The 19999-nt window shown below is 60.1% G+C and overlaps 1 protein-coding gene across 1 annotated transcript in view; it reads right to left on the reverse strand.

The window, feature by feature from the left end:
- Window positions 1-3529: 3529 nt before the first annotated feature.
- RUNX3 (RUNX family transcription factor 3) overlaps window positions 3530-19999 on the reverse strand; it is a 28964-nt gene continuing 12494 nt past the window's right edge. Inside the window, exons 4-5 of the mRNA XM_026517019.4 lie at window positions 11489-11647; window positions 3530-6573 (exon numbers count right to left, since the gene is read on the reverse strand). Coding sequence (XP_026372804.3) covers window positions 6044-6573; window positions 11489-11647 — 689 coding nt within the window. The 3' untranslated portion in view covers window positions 3530-6043. The remainder of the gene's footprint in view (window positions 6574-11488; window positions 11648-19999) is intronic.

Genomic DNA, 19999 nt, shown 5'->3' on the forward strand with positions numbered 1-19999 from the left:
AGGAGAGCGAGGTGGCTGGCCGAGACCCTGACTCCTGCTCGCTTTGGTCTGAGAGGCTGTGCGTGGCCTGGGGTGTGGCAGTCAGGGGGCTGTCACGAGGCAGGACAACCTGTGGGGTGGGAGGTCAGGGAGAGGGCAGGGCTGTTGTGTTTGCACAACTGGCAATCACAAAAACTCTTATTGTAAACTATTATTGCAACCTTGTCTCCGGTGACTCCATCAGATGTTACAAACCCTGAGAAACCCAGAAAAACAGAGCTGAGGTTTGGGGCCTGGGGTCCTTCCTGTGACTTCCGTGCTCAAAGTGCCTTAGGAATGCTTCGCTCCTCCTCCGCCATTTTGCACAGGCTTTGCCCTCCTTGGCCCGGACGACTGCAGTAGCCTGGGAGCAGGCCTGTGCCCTGCATGCAGCCCACATTCCACGCCACCGCGACGCTCTCCCCCCACGCCCACCCATCCGAATGTGCCGCCACACCTCAGCGTGGCTCCCGGGGCCCGCAGAGCCAAGTCCCCTCCGACTGGCCTCTGGCCCCTATGACCTGGGCCCACCTGTCTCCCCATCCTGTCGCCACCGTTACTCCACCTTCGGCTCTGCCACGCTCCCGTCCATCAGGCCTGTGCACCTGCAGCGCCCTCTGCTTAGAAGGCCCAGCGGCCGCGTCGCTGCCTGATGCCTTTCCTGGTCTTTCCATCTTGTCTCAGCCACACCACGGATCCCCTGGTTAGCACACCTGTCTTCCTGTCTGTCCGCCCTACGCGCTCCTCAAGAGCATGGCTGGGGCTTACCTGCTGTTTCTTCTTGCTATCTGGCAGCTGGTGGTACCGTGGGGCTTGGGCCTACGTTTGGCGAATGGGCGAACAACCCTGGCCAAGGCCTTGCAGACATCAGGCCGAAAGAGCAGAGTGGGACGGTGCGGCCCAGACAGCTGCCACCCATTAGGACACCAACGAGGCCACAACTGTTTCCAGCGGTTGGCGTGGGCACAAAGGAAGGGTGGCTCCACAGACTGGTTCTGGGGCCGCTCCACTCCCCTTCCCCTGAAGGCTTCCTCCCAGCCGGGCTCAGGGCAGGCTTTCTCTGCGGGTGAATATAAATATATAAAACAGCACGAGTTTAGCTGCAAAACTAAAAATAGGAAGCCTGGAATCCGGCCCCCCAGGCTCCTCTAGCCGCTGGACCACACAGGTGTGGATGCGGATGTTGGGGGTGCGGCCCCTCCCCCTTCCAGCTCCCCGGCCCTCGTGGGGAGGAATGGGGGGCACTCTGGGTTTCCGCAAGGAACAGTTCATTCTTTCACTCTGGCTGCCCCCACCCCCATTTGTTTGACAGCTCATTTCATTTACGACCCCAAAATGAACCGACCCACTGAGGTGCCATTCCCTGCTCACGTGGCCGAGTTGGTGTCTGGTGTGGCCGAGAGCTGCTCCCTGGGCCATGCCGGGGGGGACCTGGGTGCCTGTGTTTATGGGGTCTGCGTCCAGCCCCCTCCCCTCCCCAGAATACCCCCTGCTGGCCCCCCAGGAGTCTTCTAAGACCCTCACAATTGTCCTCTTGGGCATGTGTCACGATCTCAGGCCATAAAACCCAGCCAGGACGTCCCTCTCAGAATGAAAGCCGGAGCCATCCCCGTAGCCGGCAACCCTGCAGTGCTCTGTCTGGGGGCCACATGCCCTCTCAGGAGGGGCCAAGCACAGCCCCGTGCCCCGGAGGCCACCTCTGGGAGCCCCAAGGCCTGCACCGCCGCTCTCAGCCTGTGGCCAGGCCAGCCACACACAGGCCATGGGGTGGACGTGGGGCTGGTGAGACTGTAGGCACCGCCCAGCCCAGAGCAACTCCTGGAGCCTCCAAAACGGAATTCTGGAGGCCGAGGGGCTTCTCATCCTGGGCGGGCTTCATGTCCTGAGCTCCTGACTGCGGCTCAGGGGAGGTGGTGGCGCTGGGCCAGGGCTCCAGGGCTCTGGGGCTGCTGAACTAGGGACGTCAGCCTTTCCCAAAGCAGGGCCTTTAGCGACGGGGGACCCGTGATTCCACTTCGCACCCGGGCTCACCGGTACCCGACACTGTGCGCTCTCAGGTACTATTTGAATAGAAAAGGAAGCTCAGAGAGGGACAGGGACCACCCCCTGCCACACAGCTAACGGGGGAAAGCAAGTCCTTCTTCCAACCGAGACATTTCCCAGGCCCTTCTGAGGACGAACCTCCCAAGATTAGGAAGTCCCTCGGAATAACCGCCCTGAAGGGACCGTGCATGCTCCCCGGCTGCTGCCACCTGCAGGCCACCGTGGTTACTGCAGCGCTGCCCCCACAGCCCTCAAGCTGGGACCCCCACCCCCGGGGGGGCCAAGACCCAGGACTTCTTCCCGCCTCAGATCTTCCGTCGGATGCGCTGGGTGCGCTGGTCTGTGCCTGCTGGGGGAAGGCGATGGAGCTTTGAGTCAGGGCCTCTGGAGGCCACAGCTCCTCTCCCATCAGCGGTGGCACCGAAGTGTGGCTGGTGGGGAGGGGCTTGAACTGCCGTCCCTTCCTCATCTCCACGTTGCCTACAAAAGGACCCCAGCTCAACGCATCTATGGAAGCAGAGCATTGGCCTGTCGAGGACCAGCCCTGCTCAGCCCTGGCAGACGCCACCCGATGGAGCACACTCAGAGATTCTGCAGCTGTGGCTGGGGGCTTGCTGGGAGACAACCTGCCGCCCCCGGGGCCCAAGGGGTGCTGTGGGGGCAGGGGCCTGGATCAAGGGTTTAAGCCGAGGAAATGGAAACTTCCTGTCGGGTGTTGGGTTTCAGGCAGACCAACCTAACGGAAAGGGGCAAAGTCTTGGGATTAGTTTTGAAGTATTTTCATTAGAGAGTAAGTTCTGTTCTATGAAAATTCCCCTCCTCAAGTCCCACCTGGACAGGCAAGGGGGCGGGCAGGTCTCTTTGCTGGCAGGGATCAAGGCATGTCCCCCACGCAGTCACACGCACAGCGCCTGCTGACAGCCACAAACAGCTCTGGGGAGATGTGAAGCCAGGTGACACCCCCCCTTTGCACCTTAACTGCCTCATCTGCAAACTGGGGGAGCTGACCTAGCTGCCTGCTTTGTAGTTGTGATTGCTGCTAAACTGCCCCTGTTCCAGCAAACACAGGCCCCAGAGGGGCTCTCCCCGGGGCTGCGCTCCACCCGCCTCTGCCCCCCCCCCCGCCAGCCTGGGGAACAAGATGGGGTACACTGCTCCTTCGGTCTCCTTGTGAAAAGTCACAGGCCACTTGTGAGGGGTGGTGGCACCGTGAAGAGCTGACGTTCCTCGGGGGTTTCAGGCACACCGGGAGAGGGATCTGTGGGCCGCACTTGCCCAGAGCGGTCTCCGTGGTCATTACGGATGGAGGTGGAGGCAGGGAGGCCAAGGTGCTGGAGGTCTCCCAAGCAGTGGGTTTAGTCCTACGCCTGTCCCCAGGCCCCGCCCTGTTCCTCCTTGGCCACAGTGGGAGGTCCCCCCCCCCCCCGCTTCCACCCCCATACACACACAGTCCTGAAGTCTGGCATTGGGACCCTTCAACACATCTCGGAGTTATATTATCGTAACAAATCAGTCAAAATTCCATTTTACAGTTAAATAGTACAGAAGACAGACAGTTGACTGTACAGCAAGTTGTGCATTGCAAACAAACACACTAAGCAAATCATAGTGCAAAGCAGTTTCCAGCCCTCCCCCCCTTCCCGGCTCGGGGACGGTTTTACCGAAGCTGTTTGTGGCAGGTATTAGCACCTCGACATGACGGTATGTCACAAAGGCTCTGTACCCACCACCACCGAGCTTACAGTAACATGGTAGCAAAACCCCTGTTTCCTTGTGCTTTCTCAATCAGTGTGTTCGCCTAGGACAACTGTAAAGCAGCCTTGGAAATATGGACCCATTTCTGGCAGCCCAAGCTGTCTGTACTCGCTCTGGGCCTTAGAAACAGACTCGGCATGGCTGTCATCACTTTTAGTTGGGGGGCAGAATCCGTTTGTTTCCTGTCTCTGCCCCTACCAGGGCTTGGCTATCAGGAAGGGCTGGTAATCGGGAGTGGGGCTACAAAGTGCTGGGCACTGGGAACCCCAGGGCGCCTCCCACGCAGGCCGGGGGCCAGTCTGCAACCACAGAGAACAGGCGTGAGGAAGGTACCAGGGTAATGGATTTGTAGCTGCTTCCTGAGAAGGGGTGGAGAGCCCCCCTGGGTGCAGGGAGTCAGTAGGACACCCCAGCAGCTATCTTGAAGAGATGGAGACTGCTTTTTCCAGTGAGGACAGGACCAGAGAAAATGCAGCGGGAAGGGTTTGAGTAAGATCACCAGAAGGACTTCCTAACTTGCCAGAGCTGTGTATCCTGTATGTATCATCTGGCTGCTGTTAGAGGTTGGGGGTGGCACGGCAGGCTGAGAGCTATCAGAGAGACGACGACGAAGGAGGGGGGGTTGTCACATCCACAGAGGATGTGGCTGAAACAGTGACTGAAAACCACGCGCAGTCTAGCCCTTATGGGTTTTCTTGTCCTTTTCCACTTAGCCTTTTTAGAACCAAACTCAGACATGAGCATCTGTGCAGCCCGAACCCCTGGGCAAGTCCTGCTTTCCCATCGGCGAACTAAAGGGGCAACACTTCCCCCCTGGGTACAGGGGGGCTGCGCCGAGGCTGGCCAGCCCTTCTGTGCCGCCATCCCATGGCCGTGGCTCTCCACCTCTCCGCTTCCTCTTGGGCAAATGTCTGAGAGCCGCAGACGTTAGTTCTAGCGTCACCTGGGGTTCCCTTGGGTCCCCACCAACGCGGGCCTTCGGGTGGGAGTTGGTGGGATGCCGGAGGGCCTAGGAATGCCACACTCTCAGAAGGCAGAGGGGCTGCTGTTTGCTCCTATAGGGCTTTACCTCTAAGAGACCATGGATTCAAAAATGTTTGATGCTTGTTATTCTAAAACCAGCTTTACAAACTGGTTTTTGTTCAAGCCTGCTTTTGGAGGACAGACTGGTTCAAGATGGAGGGCTGTCAGAGGCGGGAAGATCGGGCCAGGCCTGCCCACAAGGCTGGGGGTTGGGGGTGTGCACAGCTTGGCTGGACCAAGGTGGGACAGGGATGCTGAAATCTGACCCCATGACCTCTCACCCCGATGCCTTCTGCTAGGACCTCTCTGGTCCCTGTGCTCTTTCCAAAAATGGCAATTCTGAGCCCAGCCTAGGGGGGAAGGGGGATCCCTGGCCCTCCACCGAGAGAACAGAGGGTGAATGCCTTGGGCTGGTAAAGTGCACGGAGGACCTGTCTGCAAGTGTTTTTCCTGGTTTTAGGGACCTGCTGCCATTGGCTAGTCTCTGGGGCCTGGGACCCGCAGAGCGGGGTGGGAGCTTTCAGCTGCTAGAAACTGTAGGGAAGCAGAGCTGGGGGGGAGCTGATTTGGCGGTGTTCTCATCCCATCTCTGCCAGCGATTTCCTGGGGCCTCCGGATGGGTCCCGTCCCCATCTATACGATGAGGGGAAACCCTCTCAGGGGTGGGGAAACCTTCCAGTTCTGATTCAATTAGCATAAATGCTGAGGGAGGATTGGGCCCATGGGATACAGGGTCTCTGAGGAAGGGGGGTGGGGTGGAGAGGTTTTCCCAGGGCCCCGTGAGTCAGAGGCCAAGCCATGTGGGCAAATGCCACCTCTCTCTGGAACAGAGATGGTTTCTGCCCCCAGGGGACCTGGGCCCTGTGATAGCACCAGGCATGGCTGGGGACAGCCAGGTCATTCCAGGGGAGGTGGCAGGAGGATACCTTCCCATAGGAACGTGGGATGAGATGACGAGGGACTGGGCTAGAGGCAGCGTCCTGAGGGAGGTCCCTACCTATCTGTACAACGACATGGCTGGACGAGATGCTCTCAGAGCCATCCCCCAGCTCTGGGCCCCAGGGCTCGTGGACCCTGGGCCCATGATTGACCTGGAGCATAAGTCCCATTCCTGCCCCGAGCCTCAGAGCTGGGCCAGCCACTTGTCGGGAAGGTTCGTGGGGTCCCTGCCTCCATCGGGAGCAGTCCGCTTTGACCCGGGTGGTCAGTAGGGCCGCCACACGGCCTCGTCCATGCGGCCCGGCGTGCTCAGGGCAGTGGGCGAGTTGCTGTGGCTGCCGTCCGCCTCCACGCTGTCGCTCTGGCCGCCCAGGCTGGGGTTCATGAGGTTGCCGGCGGCCACAGAGGCGCTGCTGGTGCAGGAGGCCAGCATGCGGGTGGGAGAGCGGTCACCCCCGCTGCTGCTGCCCGCCACCATGGAGAACTGGTAGGAGCCGGAGGATGCGCCGTAGTAGAGGTGGTAGGGGGACGGGTTGGTCTGGAAAGGCCCGCTCTGGTTCTGCGGGGCCCCCGGGTAGGGCGGCGGGAGGTAGGTGTGGTGGAAGCGGCTGGTGGCGGGCATGCTGGCCACGCTGAGGCTGCCCGAGGGCGTGGCGCTGTAGGGGAAGGCTGCCGACATGGCCCCGGGGTAATGCATCCTGGGGTCGGGGAAGCGGCTCTCCGTGAACGTCTGCAGTGCTGGGAAGGAGCGGTCAAACTGGCGGGGGTCGGAGAAAGGGTTCAAGTCCGAGGTGCCTGGGGGACAGCAAGGGGGACAGTCAGTCGCGGTCGGACAGCACCCCAGAGGCCGTCTTTCAGAACGACCTTGGGAGGGGCGCCTGGGCGGCCCAGTTGGGGGGGACTTGGTTTTGGCTCAGGTCACGATCCCAGGGTTGTGAGATCGAGCCCCGTGTGGGGCTCCTAGTTCAGCGGGGAGTCTGCTTTAGACTCTCTCTCTCTGCGCCTCCCCCGAGCACATGCGCTCTTTTTTCTCTCCAATAAATAAGTGAATCTTAAAAAAAAAAAAAAAAAAAAAAAAAAAAAAATTGACCTCAGGCCTCTGGTTCACAAGGCATTTGCAGGAACCCCTCCTTCTAGAGCTGCTTCTGCTCTGACTGCCCTGGGCGGCCTGCAGGCCAGAGCCTGCCTGACTTGGAATCCGGCCCCACCTGGGAGGCAGGTGAGCACAGGGGCCAGGGCCACGGGTGGCCGTGGGGGGGCCTCCTTGGGCAGGGGGAGAAGGGGGAGGACTTTTCTTTCTCCTCATGGAGTCCTCTTTCCAGCAAAGCAGGGCAGAGGCCTGTCCAGAGCATGAAGGCGGGCCCCCCTGGGCTCCTGGGGGGGGGGGGTGAGGGGCAGCTTCTGCCTTCCTCCCTCCCCGCGAAGAGCTGGTAAGACCGCGGGTAGGAAGAGTCTCCAGGGGTGCTCTGAGCTTGGGAGCTGGAGCTTGCTTTTACAGATAAGGAAACTGAGGCCCAGAGAGAGAGAGAGAGAGACTGATTTTCCTAATGCTGCACAGGAAGGACTGGAGCTCATTCTGGGGCCTCTGCTTTCTGCTCCCTGCTGCTGGGTGTGTGCCCCTCTCCTGCGCAGGTGGGGCTCAGGTAGCGTCCGTGAGCTCCTGCCGGTGCTGGGGGGCTGGCTCCACAGCCACTGTCTGTCCCTCACCCGGGGCCCGTGTCTCCCCGGCTGTCCTGCAGGCTGGGGCTCACTGGTGGCCAGACATCGATGAGATGCTGCCTCCACTTGTTCAGCAGCAAGGTGAGATGGCAGCCAGAGGGGCGTGGTGGCCCAGGCCCTGCCTTCCCTTGGGGGGACCCAGCGTCCCGCCCAGGCCCTGCCCTGGCTCCCTCAGGTATGGCTCCTTACTGGACTCCAAGCCAAGGGCCTCCCAGCTTCTGCCTCCTACTTTTGTAGTCACAGACTCCCCAAACCTCAGCATTCAAAGGGGCTTCAGGATTGAGTCTAACCCCTTCGGTAGGAAAACTCGGGTGCAGAGAGGATGAGGCACTTGCCTAAGGGTGACACAGCACATTGGACCTGGCACAAAATCCCACTCATGTTCTGAGTCCTGGCATGTGCCTGATAGGTAGCAGACCCAGCACAGCACTTATCCTGGGTCCGACACTTACTGGCTGTGTGTCCTTGGGCAAGTCACTTAACCTCTCTGTGCATCAATCTTCCCACATGAAAAATACAGACAGTAACAGTGCTAGGGATTAGTTACTACATGTAAAGTGCTTAGACCGGACACAGAATAGAGGCCGATGAGGGTTTGTACTGTGCACCGGCTGGGACACCTCTTGCTCCGAGCACCCAGGAGAACTGGCCCATGCAGGGCCCTGCAAAGAGGAATCCTTGACCCTGGACCTTCTCTGTAGCCTGGCCGAGGGGGTGACTCTGGGTAGCAGTGGAGAGGTGGATGAATCCCCAGCACTGGTAGGGCGGGCGCGTCTGTCTGGCCCCAACCCCTCTGTGTCACCCCCACCAAACAGGACTCAGAGGGAGACCCGTCCCCGTCACATGGGCAGCTCTGGGTGAGCACTGCCTGCTCTGGCCGAGGCTCGGCTGGGGGTGGCGAGCAGCAGGTACCCTCGGGCCTCTAGTTTCCCCAGATCTGCTAGAGGTGCTGTGTGACCGCAGGTGACACCTGTAACTTCTCAGGGCTTTGGGATCTTCCGGACTCCACTGGGGGTGTTGCCTTAGCTGTGGGCTCTGGTTCTGCGAATCAGAACAGAACAGTGTTCCCAGGCTCCAGGTGGGTGGATGTGGGGACAAGGGGCCGGGGCACTGGGGCCTTCTGGAACATCTAGTATTCTAATAGGCCCCCTGGCTGGTCAGTGCTGCCCCGGAGCCTAAGGGATCAGAGGCGCCTGGCTCTCCACGCTCAGCACACCAGGGCAGAAGGCCTTGTGGGCAGAGCCTGGCTCCCCGAGCAGAGCCACGCACGAGGTTAACACCCCCACTCTGAGCCCAGGAAGTGAGTGCCACCCATGCGACAGGAGCCCCATTCTCCAAACAGAAGAAACCCAAGCAGGGACCCCAGAACTCGACAGCAGGGCTACACCCAGGAAGCACAGGGCCGTGCAAGGTGGACTTGGGCCTGGTGGTGTGTGTGGCCCCTGGAGTTCACATGGGCTGTGCGCTCTGAGCTGGGCTCACCCACACTGCCACTCTCCTCTCCTGTCTCATTGCCAGGCTGGTGGGGGAAGTGTCTGCCCTCAGCACCCCTGTGGCTGCTGCACCCCCCACCCCCAGCCCAGTAGCCCCAGGAAACCCGAGCTGGTCGCCTGAGGAGCAGCCAATCCCAACACTGGAAGGAAATGTTTATTTTCTTCTCCAAATTGCCCCAGCCGCTGCATGGTGGCTGAATGAGCCCTTTGAGCTGTGAGAAGCCCCCACCGTGGGCAGCCACAGCTGAGGGGGCCGGGGGCTGGCGTCTGGAGGGGTCGGGGCCTCGGCACTGCTTACTAGTGACCAAAGCCAGGGGGTCAAAGCTATTAAGGGGCATTAAGGGAAGTGATGGCAGGATGCCCTGAGGGGGATCCCCAGGGCAGAGTCTGAGGGCAGAGGCTCACCCCACCACAGGGGGAATGCCAATGAGGGGGCCCAAAACCTGGCCCTGCCAACACTCCTCTTCTTCCCACATCACAGATGAGAATACTGAGATTCAGAGAGGTGAAGTCATCTGCCTGAGATCACGGCTGGTGCCTGGCAGAGCTGGACCCCTAGCCAGGTCCACCTGACGGCAAAGTTCACTCCAGAGAGCACAGGCCCCGGGAGGGGGAGAGCTGCCTGGGGCAGAGGGCCACACAGGCCACCGTGGGCGTGCAGGGAGGGGCTGGGGGCCCCGGCTCAGGAAGCAGCAGAAGGGGAAGGACTGGGTCAGCCACGCCCCATACAGGCCCGGCCTCCTCTCCTCCCAGCCCCAGAGTGGAGGTAGGGGTTCTGGCCGGGCCCTTAGCAGCTGGACAGGGGGTGGGGAGGCTTGCCTCAAGCTCCTGTAGGTACCGATTTCTAAGCCACGTCCATGCAACTGTGGCCGGGGAGAGGTAGCTTTTCCTTCCGTGGGAGCTGCTGCGCAGGAAACCACTGTTTGCCCTCAGCTTCTAGATTCCGGGGCACCCTGGCTAGGCTCCAAGCCCCGCCGGGCCCCAGCTCCGCCTGTGGCAGGGAAAGGCCTGGAGTGTTAGGCTAGCGTACCCTGACAAGGGCTGGCCTGTGGGAGATGGAAGCATGGCCAGCTTTTGGTCAGGGGTGGGCAGGAACCTGGGGAGCAGATGACCTCTCCCGGTCTCTTGAGCTCAGACCCGCATGCGGCAGCCTCCCCGGCCTCAAGAACCATCGACTGTCTCAAACTCACTAGCCCCTGGGTTTCTCCCCACCTTGGGGCCCAGCAGGGCCAAGAACAGAAGCTTTCTATACCGGAAAAGAAGGGACCATCTCTTCCCACTGAGGGGCTGTATCAAGCCCCCTGCCACTGGGTCATGTCTGGTGCCCACGGCAAGGGCTGGAGGCAAGGCCTCCCTTAGTGGAGAGCCCCAGGAAGCCCCAAGCTTGGCCTGGAGTGTGGAGAAGGGAGTCAGCTCATACCCCCACCCCAGCTCTTCCTGCTTGGGGCCCCCTTGTCTGCACCCTCAGAAGTGCGGGAAGTTTCTGGGAGTAGGTGCTGTGGGGACTTCGGACCTGGTCATCGACGGGCTCTTAATCTCTTAGGCCTCGGTTCACTCATCTGCCAGATGGGTTGTAAGCAGGCCCTGCAGGGCCGGGAAAGAATGGCCACTCACGGTATGTGCCTCTGCCCTGCACCGTGGACGAGAGCTCTCTGCCCCCACCTGGTCTGAGGGCCCGCCACACACCGGCTCCTGCGCCCCAGCCCCCTGGCTGAGGGGGCCCGGAGAACGGAGAAAGTACTCCTCGCCTGGCCACGTACGGACCGGCCCCGTGCCGGGCATGTGTCTCTCCTGCAAGGCCTCACGGTGCCTGCCGCGTCCATCCAGGCAGTGGGGACACAGACACTATCTGGGGCCTCAGCCGAGATGCTGCCCTCGTCTTTTCTGTTTGGGAGAAGTCTCTGGGCCAAGGGGGACTTCTCCCAGGCGATGCCATGTGTCTCCAGGGCTACGACATCGCTTTGCTGTTTACAAAGGCTGCCCGAGGGCAGTCACGGCATCGGAGGGTCGCCCCAGCCCTGGGCAGAGGCAACCACCCCCGCCCCTCTCTCAGACAGCTCAGGCAGGGGCACGTGGCATCTTCCGCAAGGCTGGGTCTGTCGCAGGCTCCTCAGATGAGTCATGCCCCGATCTTAACAGGTACACTCTGGGATTAACGCCCACGTCCCTCAGGAGACAGGGAGCTCCTGGAGGCAGGGCCCGTGTCTATTGATGCCGATCCCCGGAGCCGGGCAGCACGCAGGGCGCGTGGTGGGTGTCCCTACGTGTTTGCTGAGTGACTAAATGATGGGCCTAGCCTAGGTCCGGGCACAGAGTACCCCCAGGAAACATCCGTAGGAGCCAAGAAGCAGGAGCGTCCTCCTTCATGAGACCAGGCCGTGCAGCGAATGACCTCCAAGTGAGCCTTTGCTCTGGAGAAGCAGGACCATGTCCAGGGCCCCGCCCCCACCTCCCACCCCCCCCCCCCCCCGCCCCCACCGGCTCCACCTGTGCCATACCTTGGATGGGGGTCTGGGCCTGGCTGCTATAGTGGCTGGTGGTGCTGATCGAGCCGCGGGGGCTGGGCGTGCTTGGTGTCACCCGCATGCGCAGCCGTTCCAGGTCCCCGAAGCGGTCGGGGAAGGGCTTCGTCTGGTCCTCCAGCTTCTGCCGGTGCCCTGCAGAGCATGTGGGGCCCGTCAGTGGCTGGTTCCCGAGAGACTCGGGGACAGAAATGCCTCACTCAGCTGGGAGGTTCTCCCTGAGGTCCAACCTGAGACCTCTGTAGGGACAACCCTCAGATGACTCCCAACCTCTTTGCTGAGGTTCCCCAAAGGCTTTCTGGACAGAGAACGGCCATGACGTGCTGCCTTGGGGCTGCCATGATGGTGGGTCTCGCCCCTGCCTGCCTGACTAGGAACACACCTGCTTCTCCCTAAACCTCTACAACCCACGGTGCAGATGGGGAAACCGAGGCAGCAGGCCTGTGAAATTGGCTCAGGGGGGCTCCTACGGGACTAGGGAGAGTGCTTGCCACCCTCTGCCCCCCAGTGTCCCAGACCCCCCCAATCCCCACAACTACAAGAGTAATGGGAGGTGGTCCCGCAGTGGGAAAACCGGCTGCTCCAGCCCTGAGCCCCCTGGGACCCCTAGCACATGCTTCTCCTCTCCTGGCCTCAGACAGAAGGGAAAATCTGCCAGGATGCGAAGAGGCATGGGGCACTTCTGGGAGGGGCTGAGCTCCCGCCCCTGACTGGAAGCTGGGGACAGGGGACCAGTGCCCCTGGCTTGGGGCATCACAGCTGGAGAAACTGCGGGCATTTCCCATGACTTCTCTGCCAGGGCCCACTCAGGAAGGGCCCCAACTTCGTCTCCTAGGCCCCCGGGGGTGTCGGGTGGTCAGGCCCTTGCCTCTGTGCAGCTAGCTGAGGCCACCCTCTTGGCTTCGTGAATGATGTCAAGCTTGCGGGGACCCCCCCTTTTCCCAATTATTCATTCTACATTTCACAAGCAACACACGAACCTCTACAGAAATAAAAGCATTACAGAATTACAGGTCGGGCTAATGGCTCCTTTGACCCACCCTAAACCCCGCCTCCGAAGCCCCCACGTGATCAGTTTGGCAGTCTTTCTTTCCAGCCCTTTTCTGGTGTCACACACATGGAAAACACGGAGCAAGTCTCTCACAGAACCTCTTGAACGGTCTCAGTCTGCTTTGTCGTTCTCTAGCCCGCTTTTCCGTAGCACATCCGGAGTCCCACCTCAGTTTCCTGATCTGTAAAATGGGGGAGTAACCCAGGCCCATGGAAACAACAGAGCTCCCGCTACACCTCGGGAGCCCTGCCTGGGGCACAATGAGAGCTCAGCAAGGAGGCGGAGGCCGAACACTAGCCAGCAGATGTCCCTCGTCCTGCCTGTCACAGCCCCAGAGGCTGCAGCTCACTCAGCCCGTCATCCTCTAGGATGGACGATTAGGTTGTTTTCACATTTCCTCCACTATTCACAGGCGGTACTCCCAGGAACGGCCCTCTTCACACCTCCTTGTGTCTGGGGATTTCTCCAGCGCAGACATTAGAACGGGCTCATCAGTCAGATACCAGCCATTAGCCTAACTCCTGAGGCTGGCCCATTCCTCTCCACCTGACCTTGACCCGGATCCTGATTCCAACCCTGACCCTGAGGCAGGAGGCCAGGCAGGCAGAGTGGCCAGGTTCTCTTTTTACAAAGAGAATTGCAGCTCAGAGAGGTGAAGAGGCTTGCCCTCCATCACACAGCAAGGAAGAGAGAAGGATGTCCTGCATCTGGGATCCCTTGGAGAAGCATGGGGAGTGGCTAAGGGAGAGGGAAAGCTTGCCTGAGTCCTCGGGTCTGCAGTGACATGCCGAGTTTTTTAGACTGACAAGGAGAGAAGAAACGAGAAGTAGGTGGGAGGTAAAATAGAACCCTCACTGTCCTTCCTGAGGCCTGGAAACAGGCTGGGGGCCTAGAAAAACATGAAATAACTAGTGACCGCCCTTGGGAATGAGGAAACAGAGTTGGAGGCCTCAGAATGCATTTGATTTCTGGTTTTCAAAATGGGGATGCAATGGATTTTCGCACCAGAGACGCCTAGGATCCCTGCACATTCCTGCCTCAAATTGGCATCCGCGGGCTCTCAGAGGTGAACAGGTAGTCCTGGGAGCCAGAGCGGGCTCAGCAAGTCATCAAGAAGCAGGGCACCCACTTTCTCCTCGGAGGACACCCCAGGCCTAGAGCCCAAGGGCCACTGTCAGCTGGGATGAGACCCTTCGGCCCCTGTGCTGTCTCCCAGGGCTGTCAGTAAGGGGACAAATGGAGGCTGGGGGTGACATTAGCTGGAGCTGGGGCTGCAGACTCTGATGCCTGCGGGGGCCAGGCAAGTCACGTAACTGAGGCACGTGGGATGGGTGGGGAGTGGGGCGAACTGGGAAGGCTGTGGCAGGTGCCATGTGGTCCAGCTGACCGGTGCCCTGATGGGGGTGGGCCCAGTGTGGCCAGAGCTTCCAGTTTACCAGAAGAAACCTGCTTTGATGCGAAATCTTTATATGTTGGCAATTAATTCCAATACTGGGGAAAAAAAAACCCAAAAAACCCCAAACCAACCTGTAGGATGTCCTGCTCACGGGCTGCCAGTTTGAAACCTCAAAGTTCGAGATTTCATTTTCTGGTGGGTTTGGTAACCTTAGCCAACTGAGGACTGCTTAACAATACCCCTCAGGCGGTGGTCTCTAGGGGAGCGTCACAGGGCTCAGCCCTGCGGGACCTTGGAAGACAAGTTGTTGACGCGGCTGTTGTGGCTACCGAAAATGGCAAGGTGATGTGGACAAGCAGGAGGACCAACGAACTGAGAACAATCTCAACGGGCAGGAAGTCGGCCAAATAGACGCGGGGACTGCAGGCGGACCTGGGAGCGGCTTGGCTGCAAAGATTCTGGGTGTCTCAGGCAACCACAGGCTCGACGGGAGCCAATGGGGCTTCGCAAAAACTGGTGCAAAACCTCAGGCCTTGTCATTGTCGTCACTGTGGAACGGAGTCCTGTCTCTGAGTCACGCTGTGCACGAAGTGTTTACAGTCACTCCTGCGGCCCAGCGGAAGGAGGGCAGGGTTCACAGCCAGCCTGGGTTCGAGGACGGGCCTGCCGCCCATGCAGCCTGGTGGCCTCCCTCAAGTCCTGCTCCCTCCCCACCCACCCCAAGCCGCAGGGTCCCCATCATGGCCAAACAAGGTCTACTAATGTGCTCCATCCACACGGCTCACTTCGACCCCCCCCCCCCCCCCCCCCCAGCGCACAGGCCAAGGCAGGCTTCTCATGCCCACGTCAGAGACCAGCACACCGAGGCAGCGGTGGTGAGTCTGGGACACAAAGCTGGGACGACCCCTGAGGCCAAGTGCTGACGTTCTCCTTTGTGCTCCCACTGGACCGGTGGGGCTGCTGAGGCTTCTGGATGGGAGCTACGCGAAGCGGTTGGTCTGGGCTAGGGGTCAGGTCGTCCGGCCCGAGAGCACGCCCTCTGCCATAAGCTCTCGGCCGCCGCCAAGGGCACGCTTCCTGGAGCAGGGCCCTTCTGACAGTGCTCTGGGAGTTGCTTCCCTGCCGCCAGGAACTCGGGAGCCCCTGCCAGGGAGCGGCCGAGGGAAGCCGAGGTGGCTCCACGTGGCCAGGGCGCCCGAGAGTCTCTGAGCCACAGGGCCGTCACATTTGGAGCAGAACGGAACTTCCTTTGCCTGAGGAAAGATGGGCCTACAGAATAGACCTCTTTCATTTGGCCACCCACAGTAGGAGCCGGGTGGGCAGCTCTGGCCTCGCTCACTTGGTCACCTGGGGCCCGGCCCTGTCACACTACGCCTCAGTTTCCCCTCTGCACAGCATGCTCATGGAGGCCCCTCTGGCTTTGACAGTCTGTCTGGCTGAAGATTACAGAGCTCAGCCGCTGGCCGTATGAGGGCCTCCAGAAGGAGAGAGGGCAGGGCTGCCCCCACTGCACGGCTCTCCCTGACCACCCGCCTCCTCTTGTGCCGCGGTTCCGGTGTTTCTCGAGTATTCTCAGCCTCTCACACTTCAGAGCCACAGCGTGGGCGCAGCCCCTGCCAGCAGTGCTTCCCTGTCCTTTGGGGCTCACCCCAAGAGCTACTCCCCTGCAGGCAGACCCCTCGTCCCGCACCGAGCCCCTGCGGCACCTCTGCAGGCTCTGAGCAGTAGCAAGCTCGACCGGAAATAAAAACAGCAGCCAGAACTCGCTGAAGGCTTCCTCCACTCCGGCGTCTAAGTTGTTGACACGTCCTGCCTGGTTTCACTATTCTACAGGTGAGCAAACAGGCTGGGTGAGGGTGACAGGCCTGAGGTCACACAGAGGCTTGAGGCCATCTTCTCTTCCTGGAGACTATCCTGCTAGAAAGGGGCCTGGGTTTTGATCATCAGGGGCTCTAGACAAGGGGTGTTAGGGCCCAGCGCAGGCTGAGGGCCCAGACGGGCTCTGGCAGGCCCAGGAGGGTGGGCGTGGGGAGAAGAGGAGAGGGTCTCAGTGGACTCCACCAGGAGCCCTGCCCTGCTCTGAGGCTCAGGGCTGAGAGTCCAACGCTCTAACCACACTTTGCTCTCACCCACTAAGTCCCTGTCCTCCTCTGGGCCTCAGCGGCCACACCTGTAATGTGGTTTTCGTACCGTCTAGCCCCCAAGGTGAGGATGAGCTGCAGGACAGACCCCAAGTGTTTAAATTAAAGCACTCTGCAGGGAGGATGGGGACCACCTGGGTAAGGCCCCACCCTGGCCCAGCACACCCGGGGCTACCTGTCAGCCTCCAGTAGCTGGGCTCAAATCACTGACAGCCCTTGCAACCCTGCCTCCCTAGTGCTGTGACCCTCACTTGTGGAAGGGCGGGTCCCAGTGGCCCAGGCCTGTGGGAGACAGCTCTCACTCACTGGTGATCGGGGGCAAGTCACGTTATCCCTCAGGGCTTCAGCTGTCTCATCTGTAACATGGAGAGCACAAGCTAGCTCCCAGGGGTGTGGGCATGATGCGGGAATTAGATAGGCAGTCTGGCCTCGGCCCTCAACGAAGGCGTTCTGGGCTCAGTTCTTCCTTAATGTGTCTACACAGTGGGAGTGCCCAGCCTCGCAGATGTATGAAGATCAGAAGGGGATTGAATGCTGGCGCCCTGCCAGACTGGGTGATTCACCCAGGGTCACGCAGTGTTGGAGGCAGACGATAAGGACCAGATTTTGGGTTAAGGGCTCCCTTACCACCAGTCCCAGGGCATCTTTCCATGGGGTCCCCGCACCTACCAGGTACCTGGTGCTTCTGGAGAACCATCAGGGCCCCCCCCTGCTTTCACGCTGGCCCAAGTCCAGCCCCCGTAATAAGAGTGGCAGGCACTTTTGCAGGTATCTACAATGGGCCAAGCATGGTGCTAGGTGGGCTGTGCATGTCATCTATAAGGGCCATAACCTTCTGAGAGGCTGCTCCCATTGCTCCCATTTTACAGATGGGAAAGTGTAGGCACGAGGTCAAGGTCAAACCTGGAATGGTCAGCAGGTTGCATGAAGCCTGGCAGCTCAGGTCTTGGGAAGCCAAGAGAGGAGTGCTATGTTGACGGGTGGTGAGGCTTCACTGGCAAGAGGCCAGCTCAGTGTTCTGCCTCAGGTGGGTGGGAGAGGGACAGGAGGCAAAGGGGGCAGGGAACGGGAGAAGCAGAGCCAGACAGGGCTCAGGAACAGCATCAGCGGCCGGGAGCTATGCAGGCCCCAGTGACGGGGCCTTTACCCATCTGAAGCCACTGCCTCCTCGGCTGCCTGGCCCGGTCCTGGTGCGGTCACAACCCAGACACAGCAGCCACTGTCCGCCCAGCCGCGGGGTGGGGCACCCGGGCCCAAGGCCCGCTCTGTGGCCTGTCAGGAGATTTACACCCGACTCTTAACAACCGCGCGGAATCGCAGGCGGGTGCTGGGCCCCGGGTGGTCTGCCTTGAATCGGCCCCCTGTGAGCAGATGAAAGCCGGTCGGTGGCTGGGCAGGGAAATGGGCTGGCGGGGGGCCAGCGGGCAGGGAGGCAAGCAGCTCCCTCCCAGGGCTGCAAGTGGGGCTTCCAGCGGCCTGGGGTTGATTAGGGGAAGCCGGGAGGTCTGAGGTTAACCCCTTCCCTCCTGCTGGGTGCACTCCCCTGGGGATCTAGGGGATCCTGGGAGCAGGAGGCCAGCGGCCATTGCCTCTCCACAACCCAGGCACCCCTCTGCCTCCCCGCACCTGGAGCTGAGAACGAAACTGTGGCAACTTTAGGACCCTCGAAGGCCCAGAGACAGGCTTAGGGTCATTTCTCCTGCCCATGCTGTCTGGGGCCCCCAGCAACCACTGGCTCTATGCTTCCTTCCTTCAGACTGTCTGGTCAAATGTCACCTCTTCAAGAGGTCTGCCCTGGATCCGCTCCCTGCCCACGTCCCATCCCTGCTCTCTCCACCCTTCCTCCCAGCTCTTTCTTCCTAAGACTTCTCACTATCTGAAATTAAGTCGGCTAATCATTTGTTACTTCATTTATTCAACAAATATTTACTGAGTACCTCCTAAGCGCTCATGTCTGTATTTCGGGGTCTAGGCTAGTGCCTGGCAAAGCAGAGGGAAGAATCTCTGCCCCGGGGAGAATATACGCTGGTAAGGGGAAAGGAGAAATACATGAAATAAATGAGTGAACTCTGTAGCATCTTGGAAGGTAATCAGGGCTCTAGGTAAAATCAAGGCTGGTAAGTATGGGTGGGGGCGAGGGTGGGGGTGATTTGAAACATGTCCAGAGAGGGCTCGCTGAGAAGTTAAGAGTACAGCCTTCATTCAGGGTGGGAAAGAGTGAGCCATGCATCGGGTGGTGTCTGGGGAGGAGTGTTCTAGGGAGAGAGAATAGCAATGCAAAGGCCCTGAGGCAGGGATGTGGCTGCGCAGTTGGAAGACCATCCAGGAAGCTGGCGTGGCCAGAGTGGGGTGAGTGAGGAGGAGGATGTCAGGGGGGAAGGCAGGGGGTAATGAGCACAGAGCAGGTGGGGCCCTGTGGGCCATGGTGACTACAGGACTGTTTACCATCTTTCCCCACCTCTAATATGTAAGACCCAAGAGGGACGGAGCCTGCCTACTGGGTTCACTGTGGCATTCCCCAGCTTCTAGAACAGTGCCAGACGCATGAAAAGTGCCCAGGAAAATATTTGTTGAAATCATTCCGTGTACATTTTTGGGAAGAAAGGACCCACAGGCAAGATGCCTGATCTGCCCGCCTCTGCCTCAGGCAGGATAAGAACTTGGGTCCTACCCTTTCAGGTCCGAGCACCTGCTAAGCCCGGAAGATGGGGTGAGTGGTTCTTAAACCACGGTCCAGGCCAGAACTGCTGGGCACCGGACGGCCTCCTGCCTAAGTCCTGGATCCTGCTCGGCCACCTGCTTTTTGAACCAGCCCCTGGTGACTCTGAGGGACACCAGCACTGAGAACCTCGGAAACCAAGGCCACCCAGGCAGGAAGCCACCAAGCCAGCCTTCAAACCCAGCCAGCCACCTGGCTGCAGGTCGGGCATGCTCTGCCGGGCACCAGAGGGGAACGACCCAGCCACAGAGCCCACAGCTGGGCCTCAGGGATCTGTAGACTCCCGCTCCTTGGCTCCCAGGATCAGCCCCTGCTCGCATCCCACCCTGCAGAAGCCTCCGCCCTCACATGGGGTTGGGAGTCACCAAGCCGGAGAAAAGCCCAGAAAGGAAATCCTGTGATAATTCATGAGGGTTTGGGTACTTCCTGCAGGGTGGGCACCTGCTAGCTCCTTTAACATTCAGGACACCTCCCCAGAGCAGATGTTCATAGCTAACATCACCCCCATTTTACGGATGAGGACAGTGAGGTGGGAAGGTCCTTCCAAGTGGCCCTCACTTCCCTGAGTCCCAAACTGGAGCTCATGGGGGACTCTGAAGCTCACCCTCAGGCAAGTGGTTCTGTCTCCTGGCCTGTCCCCTCCTGGGGTGGCTGAGGACCCGTTAATGGGGACTTTGCACAAGGTCTGGCACATGGGGAACTCATGGCCACCAGCAGCGTCCAGCTGGCCTCTTCCATGTATAGGTGGGGAAACAGAGGCCCAGAAAGGAAGAGGATTTGTCCACGGTCACAGACTGAAGGCCAGATTGGGGTTAGAAGCCAAGGTGCTAGTGAGACCTGACCCCGCGGGCCTGGATGGGCAGGGGCAGGAGCAGGCAGGCACGTCCTCAGGACGGGCAGCCTGGAGAACTGCCCTCTCCCACAGCTGCTCTATTCTAGAAGTCAGCTTCTGCTAAGGTTTTGTTTGAACAAGTCTCTTTAAACCCATGGGTCTGGCCCGTGCCAAGGCCCAGAGAGGGGCGCCATCCGCCTCAGGTCACAGAGCCAGCCTAGCCTCCGTCTCCAGCCTATCTCCCGGCCCAGCTTCCTTTCCTTCCTCATGCTGCCTCGTCTCCCTCTGGCCTACGCTGCCTTGTCCCGTGTCACCCCTTCCCCTATCATCTCACCCCCCAGAAGGGCT

This window comes from Ursus arctos, unplaced genomic scaffold (assembly GCF_023065955.2).
Source record: "Ursus arctos isolate Adak ecotype North America unplaced genomic scaffold, UrsArc2.0 scaffold_32, whole genome shotgun sequence".
In the NCBI taxonomy this organism is placed as follows: domain Eukaryota; kingdom Metazoa; phylum Chordata; class Mammalia; order Carnivora; family Ursidae; genus Ursus; species Ursus arctos.